The 9,096-nt window shown below is 41.8% G+C and overlaps 1 protein-coding gene across 1 annotated transcript; it reads right to left on the bottom strand.

Moving 5' to 3' along the window:
* Positions 1 to 620: 620 nt before the first annotated feature.
* On the bottom strand, positions 621 to 8,987 carry VWC2 (von Willebrand factor C domain containing 2). The gene is made up of 4 exons (XM_009575020.1): positions 8,944 to 8,987; positions 7,569 to 8,350; positions 846 to 975; positions 621 to 631 (listed from the first exon to the last, which is right to left on the bottom strand). Exons 2-4 carry the CDS (start codon positions 8,280 to 8,282, stop codon positions 621 to 623), a joined length of 855 nt encoding a protein of 284 aa, XP_009573315.1. The 5' UTR covers positions 8,283 to 8,350; positions 8,944 to 8,987.
* Positions 8,988 to 9,096: the final 109 nt, after the last annotated feature.

Raw genomic sequence — 9,096 nt, 5'->3', positions numbered from 1 at the left:
AATTTGTGGAAAGCATATGCTGTACACTCTCTCCTCCCCTAGCTTTTCCACAATTTTAATCAGTTTGTTTTAGCTAATATAATGGAACCCACCTATTCTAGAGAAATAATACATGGCTGCAAATTATCTGAATATTTTTAAATATCTTTTTTCATTTTAAATATAATTTCATTTGAGATTTTGCAGCTTTCATTTCTATTAATAAATTATCATTTCTTCTTTATAAGTGATGAGCTAGTGTGTCATGTAATTTTTTCCTCTAAATAGACCAAGACTTTGATCTAATGCAAGCCCTTGCTGGGAGTAGAGAGACTTTCTGTCTAATTTAGTTATGAAAAATATTCAATTAAACTTGGGAGTTTAATTCATTTAGTTATGAAAATTAAATGAGCTCAATAAGGTACATTTGATTTGCCTCAGGAAAAAAAAAAAGAAGAGAAGAATCTCTGAAAGGAAAACAAATAAGAAGGGAGAACAAAAGTAACTTTTACTGCTCACATTGAAAGGTGGATAACATGAAGAGCCTGAGTTCTGTTTTGTGTGCCTATATAAAACATATCCACAACGAGTTCATGCAAAATTTATATTCAGAAGCCACATGAATATCTGGTATTAACACCCTAATTGTCTCCTGGGAAACAAAAATCCCTGTAGGTCATAACTGAGTCCATCCCAGTCAAGAGAAGATCTGGCTTCTCACACTGGGAAAACACCCCCACAGAAAACTCTTCTCCATCTCTGTTTGGGGAAAAAGGAAAATATTGGAATTATTTTTCGAAACCAGAACAGAGTAATGTGGATCTCTCCGACAGAAGCACCCTTCTAGTTCTGCAGCTGTCACTTACCATTTTTGCAGATAGGACAGCACTGATCGGGCTCATACACCGGATCCACGCACTCCGTCTGGGGACAAGCTGAGACAGTGCACAGCACTTCACCATTGGCTTCACAGCGACACTTCTCACACGGAGAAACCTGAAACACAAATCCAGTCACTCCTTCGCTTAATGCCCTCCTGAAGTGTGCAATGCCTACCTTCCCATCTGCATTGTTCCTTCCTTCACCTCTTTTTCCTCCCCCCTTTAAAAAAATGCTTTTTGTGGTCTGAATAATGCAGAGTGAAGCAGGTTCTGCTCTGAACCTTTGCCCCAAATGGGAAAGTCAAAGGGATCTTGGGAACAAGAACACTTTAGACTTCTAACACAAATAAAGCAAAAATTTCCCTACCACATTTCTAGTGAACTTCCAGCAAATTAAGCTCATAATTTAGATAAATTTTAATTCTATTAGAGGTTCAAAAAGTAATTTAGCAAAAAATATTGTATTTAAAGAAGAAAAAATTTGCTAAATGAAATATGAAACTTCTTTTAATGGAAATCCTTACTACAATTTTTCCAGGTTTGAAAGCTTTTTGTTAGCAGGAAGCTGTATTTTATTGAAATTGATCATTTTCAAAGAGAAGTCATGGAAAAAACATTCTTTGAATTCAGGTATTTCCCATAGGTTAATTGTATTTGGACCATTCTTGTAATACCTGTAACTTTCTGAAAAGAAATTGCAATTCCAAGAGAGGGGTGAAGCAAAATACAGGTCATCCTTTTTACCTACTGAAATGTTACTGGTTTTGAAGAACTCTACAGAATAGGAGTACCATGAGACAATTACTTGAATGACCTACTTCAATGAAATTAATTCGAAATAAAACAGCGTCAAGGCCCTATTTAGGAAAAAATGGACTTTCAAATGTCTGCATTTCCAGGTAATCACACAAGGAGCTGGACGTAGAGGGAAGCAAGGGTGCTAAAGAGCAATAAATGGTGTACTGTAAATCTCACTGCTGTACTCCAAAAAACCACAGTGGCATCCATGCTCAGAGCACAGGATGAAAATGCAGCTGAATGTTATTACCAGTGACCCTCTAAATCCACAATCTGTGCAGATTCTAGGTTTACTTAAGGATGAGGTAATTTTTTCATAGACCCTTTTTCATTCCAGATTCCAATTAAAGCCAAACAACCACCTGTTGTATTTCTCCAATAAAAGCAGAGTAACCTTAAATCTAAAACAAATTATTCTTTGTGAAGAGTCATCCAGACATCTAACTTGCAGATCATCTGGTTTCTTCCCCCTATTTCTTAGGCAGCCCATGACATTTTTCCGCAAATCCATTCTCTGCTTGCTTACGTCTTTCACATCCTTCTCATTTCCAAAGTTCAAACATGCTGATGCTTGCAAAGCATCATCTCCAACTAAATGCTCATCCATGCTTCGCCACTTCTCTTCCCACCTGCCAGGGCTGTTATTTGCTTATGCACTGACATATCTTTTTACGCCATCCCCTCTGCTTAGAAAGCCTAAATAGGGTCTCTTGCTGTGTTGCTTTCTGCTTTTATTACTATTATTTATTTCAGGCTTCCTTTGCCAGCTACTCATTTCCAGTTTTCTCTTTGCTTTACATTCTACCCAGGATAACACCACACCACACATTTATAAAATGCTACAAGGAGGCTGACAGCCCAATACTGCAGAATTTTATTGCAGACTTTGGGACAAGAACTTTGTCCTGAAATTGTTTATAAACTGCCACGTTCACTTGCAGAGCTGGAGTGTCAGCAGATGAGGGGGTTTCTGACACAGTGTTCAGAGTCAAGAGGCTCAGGTATTCCAGGTAATCACTTGAACTGCATGTGAAATTTTGAGTGTCAGCAAATCTGAGCTCCTAACTATCTGCAAGTCAATAGCAAGAATCCTAACTCTCTGGAGTAACATCCAGAAACAATACTTACTGAGTTATGAAAACATGCTTTTTGGGGAGGATTGATTTTTTTTTTTTTTAATTAATCCGACTTGATGAACGCTATTAGAACTCCATTCCAAGGATCAGGCTCAACAAGGCAAACCTATAGTTTTCATTTGGTTTCAACATTTTTTGCCATCACTTGAAAAAGATGCAAATTTGCCAATGACCAGAGTTCAACAAGACCAGTAACTACAACAACAGATATTCCCTCTCCCAGGACTCCACTTAGTAGATGTGCCATTCAATATTAGAAGTGGTGTACAAACTGGAGTATCTGATGATAATCAGGAAACAAGACAGCACACAGATGTTATTTCTAAAATCTCTCATCTGTAAAATTTAAACATATTCTAATTAAGTAGGTTGTTTACTAGAATTCCAAATTTGACAGAAGCCTAAAATTCCTAGAACAAGAAGCCATTTAATGAAGCATTGAAAATACTATTGAATGAGAAACAAAATTGATCTAATCTTTATCTAATAATGATAATTCAGAATAATGCATTTCCATCCTATACAGCACAGACACTTGAAGACCACATCTTTCATGAACGGAGTACACTGTTAATGTGATACTGCAGTCATGAATACCCTTCCTGTGTAAGAGATCACGGGATTTCAGGGGAATAACTACAGTACACCTTTAAGAAGTACTGTCGTCTGTACAACCCACCAATATGAGTAATGGTAGCAGAGTTAAGGAAGGTCTCCATGTGCTTATTTCTAGAAAGCTCTTTTCAGGCATGTAAGTGAACCACAGTGGCTGCTAAAATGGTATTAGTGTCAACCTTTACCTGTTCATCTTTGGACTAAATGGTAGCATATTGCTTTTTATATATCATCAGGATGTAGCAGGAACTGTAGAAAAACCCCACTTCTTTCCGCATCTTAATGGCAGCTTAATACTTGGAGACATAATCATCACTAGAGAAGAGACAATAAGACGCTGTGTACATAGAACAACAGCTAAATAAATCAAACTGAAAAGACACATTTGGTCCTTCATTTCCTCTCCTCTACTCCTATAACGTAAGCGCATTACCTGCAGCGCAGTTCCTAGTGGCAGCCAACGCAACAAGCGTCCCACTTGTTCACCTGGGAAACGACCAGCCCAGCAGCACTCGTGCTTAGCACATCTGGCAAAACCGGGCTGGGCTGGAAATAATACAACCTATGAACCTCTCTCTGAAGACTAATGATACCACATTTATCATGATCTACAGATGAAGCTATTAACTCTACAGCAGCAGTAGTTCTGCCCATGCAAAAACTGCGGGAAGACGACGAGAGGCACAGAAGTCTTAACTATTCACCAGGCAGCCGTAAAACCTGTAGAGAATAGAGTACAGACGGCAAAAAACCAAAAAACCACCTTCTTTAGAATTGTTTCAAGGGAAGCTTATGAGCAGATGTATAAATGGAGTTGCAGATATTGTAAAAAAGCAAACACACCATTGTGTAAACAGGTAGATTTCCCACTAGTGGGGCATGAAGAAAACTGTAGCTTAGTAGGGGTAGTAGGTTTATCCAGCAACTTAGTGTAAATTGTCATAGTTAAGAAGTGACAAATCATTTGCACTCATTGAAGTTCTGGTCAAAAGTAATTCGAGCTTTCTCTTCCCCCTTTCCACATGCCAAACTTTAATAAAAAAACAAAACAAACCAAAACCAAACCAACAAAAAATCTGAATTAAAAAAATAATAATCTACATTTGGTTCCCCGAGCCTTGAAAACAACTAAGTTTAAAAAAAACATGAATCATAATCCCAAACTGATTTGCTCTTGTGCTGGAACTTTTATTAGCATTTTCTTGCCACTTACACAGCTCAGGAGAACATGAATGGGGTTAGGCTGACAGGAGTAAACATATCAGCCTTGTTTTTACTTCTCTATGTCTTCAAAATACTACAGATGTTTCAAAATCCATTTGGGCTTGTTGACTTCCAGATTTCCAAGTTATTCACAAATAAACACAAATTTTGGTAGCAGAAAAATTCTAAACAAAACACACGAACCAACAACTTTCAAAAAATGTAGGTCCTTCCCAAACCATATTACCCCCCTGAAGAGAACTTACGGTCCTTGTAAGGCTATTACTTTGTAAGTCAGCCTCCATTTTCAAATCTTACTGTAAGATTGAAAAACATCTAGTGGAGCGCATGCTCAGCCGTCTCCAGCTCCAGTGCAGAATTTTATCCTCATTGCATTTCACTAACTAAGGCTTCTGCTCCCGGTTCCACTCGTATGGATGCTGTCATCCCTTCGCCATCCTGCCTCACGATACTCTCAGGAGAGCAGAGTGGTGCTGATGGAAACAGCTTTATGAGACCGCACCCTTCCCCCACACCCGTGTTGTGGTTTGTGTCAACATCCATGTCCTTTTTGAAAAGAGAAAACCGTGTGCATACACATACACAAGCCAAGCCTGCAGGAAGGACTGTGAATCAAAGAAGTAGTGCATCAAACCTCCCATTCCCTGGCACACTCAGCTTCCGAGTTAGCACTGCCTCCGGTCAGGGCAATTTTTTGCCATGCCAAGCCATATATGAATTTTATATAAGCAAACTCCCAAACTTGCATACATATTTACACATCTATACATAAATGTTTGTGCAGATAACATCACTTAAAAGTTAGGAGGTCACCTTTCTCTTCCTTCAGTGATACCTGGTACTCTTTGCCATAAAAAGTAGGTGCAAGCAGAGAAAAATCAGATCGCTATCCATTTACAACTCGTTCCTTAATCAAGAGATAGCATATTAGTAACCTCTCTAAGACCATCAACTTTAAACTTGTAAAATGGCCTTTGAAACCGTGTGCAATTACTTGCATTTGCAATTGCTTTGACTGAGCAGCAGCAATCTGACTACATCTGTACCTTACCTCGCCAGACATCTCCACTGATTGCAGTGCCATGGGCAAACTGCTACATTTCTAGTTTCGTGCTCACAATATTGGAACCAACGTTGAAGCCCAACTAAAAACCAATGTCCTCACACGTCAAAATAAACGGGCTGCAGTTCCACTGTCTAACTGCATCGGTAACTTTCCTTGCATATCCTGAGCAGGCATCCCTTCTCACTCGTGTTTCCAAAGCTGGCCAACAGAAAGCAGTAAGGGAACCGATGTTTCATTACAGGAAGGTATCAACACAAGGGCTGAAGGCTGAATGGGGTTAAAAAGAAAGCTGAAAGCCAAAGTCTTTTTCAGAACATTTCTGTAAATGTCACTGTTCAGCACTCCCCAAGGCTGCCAGCACGTTCAAATGAAACAGGGAGCACCACAGTTTTACCCTCTCACTACATGCTTAACACAATAAGGTATTTTAGGCTTGCTTTACAGCCATTAATACGACACCACTATACAAAGACAAAGAAAAGCAACTTATTAGAAGAGTGTGGGGGAGAAGCCTTTAAAACTTTGATACGGAGACCTACAGAGACCGTGTCCAGAAGCATCACTGTTTTGGCCACCCCTCAGAATTAACTTCTCTGGAAAAGGAAGGATCTCACAATCCATCTCCAAAAAGGTCATACCAACTAGCTGCTATTAAAAGTACCTTCTCCCTCTTAAAATAGAAAGCTGCCACCCCAAAGCTGAATGCAATCCTTGAGGGTGACATAGAAAAAGGGAGGATGATATGATGCTTTCTGCCACGCTTTGAAAAATCACTGATGGTCTGCACATTACTGCCTAAAGAGAACAAGGGGAAACACTGTGATTTATTCCAGAGAGAGTAATTCTGCTCCTTTATTTATTTGTTTGAATCGAAGTTAAGTTTCCAAGAACACACAAATACCACAGGGAGCAGAGTGGCAACTTATTTACAGCCTTCACAAATACATTTTCTTTTTCTCCATCCTGCCAGGGGTTGAGCTGCCAGAACCCTGAACTGGATTTCGTACTCCCCTCAACATACTCAGCTCAAAAATCTCTGGTGTGTTCAGAAGCAGGTTTTGAACCAGCCCTATCCTTAACAGTCATTCGCAAGCAAATTCTTAGAGCCTGCTCACAGATCTCAGCCACAATAAAATACTGAAGAGAAAAAGGCAAGGTAAGCAACCAGGGAATTGGCCTCAACTCCAAAACTTTTCAGCGCACTGTAGTAAGTTGCATTTTCAACGATAACGACCTTGCACAGTGGTGCTAAAAAGGCCCTACTCTAAAAGGATTTCCCTAAACATAAAGCTTTTCAAGTCCGTTGTTTAGGTATCACTGTAATTCAGACTGCAAACCATGGTCTTTTTAAAAAGAAGGCCCATAGTCATTCTCAGAAAGCAAACATTACGCAACCTTGGCAGCACAGTTTAAACAGCAAAAAAGGAAAAGAGAAATGACTGTTAGGAGAAAGGTATCATCACAGATGGATTACTGGGAACAGAAGTCAGCCCACAAAACCCTGCTTGATCCCTGCAAGGTAGAAATTTCACAGTTAACAGTTAAATAAGGAAGCAAATGTAATGCTGGAAATTCTCATAAAATCCACATCACCACCCAGGTAACATCCCTTCAAGTAGCGGTTTTTACTGTAAATACCAAAGGAATTAATAAAGATCAGCCCCCTCATTTAAAAATGTTACAGTATCGTAGAGCAAGAAAGGTCATGTTTAAGGGGAGTATTTCACAGCACGGCAGAAGTAGTATTAACAGAGAAATGAAAAGGGGAGGGGGAGACCCAGAACGCCCTCCGAGAAAGCCCTTGAAGAACATAATGCCCCTTTAAATGACAGAAGGACCCACGAAATGACTTTTGGCTTCAGCCCTTACCATGAACTCCTCTAGGGTCTGGTAGGTTTTCCCTCGAAACTCGCAGTAGTTCTTCCTCTCCTTGCACTGCGGGCAGCACTGCGTGGTGTCCACATGGACGCACCGAGGGTGGAGCCTGGGGCACTCGGGCTGTATGCACAGCGGGCCCTCTTCGGTGCAGAGGCAGGGGCAGGCAGAGGGGCCCGGCGCAAACTTCTCCCCGATGGCATAGACGAAGCCGCTCTCGTCCACGCAGCCTTTCCCGCGGTAGTCCGGGTAGGCGTACTCCTCCGGAGGCTCGGGAGTGACGCTCGCAACAGCTTCTGGGAGAGACGAATCTTCAGCCACCCGAGGCTCCTCGGGAGCGGCGTCCCTTTGCTCTTGCACTTGAATGCTCCCGGATTTACTGCTCGTCCCCTGGCTGTTCCAAGCCTGCTTTTGCTTAGTCCAAGACTCCTTGTTCGAGTAGTTCCTGTTTCCTTTGCTCTTCCAGTCCCTGCTACCCTCCTCCCTCCCGCTCCTGCCGATCTCATTCATTTTTCCCGGGCCTGTCTGGCTGTCTCTTGTAGATGTGTGATCCCTCTTTTCCTGGCTCGCCTTTATCTCCTGTTTGTCTTGAGCCTTGGCCAGTTTTTGTACAGGTATGGTGGAGCTACAGAGGGCAACCATGAGGCAGCAGGTTACAAGAAGAGAACTAGAGAGAGCTCCAATTGCCATTGCAGTAGAGCTGGGCATCACCTACTGCATCCCACAGGGGACACTGCGTTCACATCGGAGGGAAGTGCTTCACGGATCCACAGTTCCTAGGAAGAGAAGGATTAGAAACACTTCAGCTTCTGCACTTCTCCCCCCCCACCCCCGCCTCCACCGATGCAACATCTCAAACAATATGCAACCTGTCTCGGTAGTTTATGCAAAAGGCAAACAACAGCCTGGTGCTGCATCCCTCCTCCTCCTCCTTCTCCTCCTCCTCCCCCGCTCTGCCAAGTCTTATAAATAGCAGGGCTTTGGACACGGACCGGGCATCTTTGGCTCCGTGAGAGCACCATGCAGAACTCCGAGGAGTTAGGATTTGCAAAGGCAGGTGCATGCAAAAATCAGAACATTTGGGGGTTATTTTTCCTTTCAAATGACAACCCGTGAAGAGGACGGACGCACGCTGAATTAAATGGAGCTCCCCAAAACACAGCAGAGTCCGGAACAGAAATCACCCGACTGAGTCCTATTCGCTGACTGCATGCACGATGATTTTCATTAACCTCTTATTCAGTCTGAAGTGTGCTGTTGTTTTTTGGTTGTGGTTTGTTTTGGTTTTTTTTTAAATACCCACCAGTGAGCACATTTCTGTTAAAGACAACTGAAAACAAGCACATTAAAGCGAGCAGAGCCAAACTACCTCTCTTCCGAACTACCTAAACAAGCACACGCCACCTCCTTCTCCCCCTCTTTCAATGGCAAAGCAGAGCCGTTAAGAGTTTCCGCAGCAGAGGCTCATTTAACCCACATCCTCCAGGAGTTCGGCAACACTCCCGCCTCCTGTCCTTAAAAC

Source organism: Fulmarus glacialis, unplaced genomic scaffold (assembly GCF_000690835.1).
Source record: "Fulmarus glacialis isolate BGI_N327 unplaced genomic scaffold, ASM69083v1 scaffold48043, whole genome shotgun sequence".
Taxonomy (NCBI): domain Eukaryota; kingdom Metazoa; phylum Chordata; class Aves; order Procellariiformes; family Procellariidae; genus Fulmarus; species Fulmarus glacialis.
This window is presented reverse-complemented; position numbering and strand designations above follow the sequence as displayed.

Coding starts and splice junctions, on each gene's coding strand:
- VWC2 (XM_009575020.1), bottom strand. CDS start 8,282: ATGCCCAGCTCTACTGCAATGGCAATTGGAGCTCTCTCTAGTTCTCTT. Junction 976..7,568: donor AGACCCTAGAGGAGTTCATG/GTAAGGGCTGAA, acceptor TTTGTGTTTCAG/GTTTCTCCGTGTGAGAAGTG.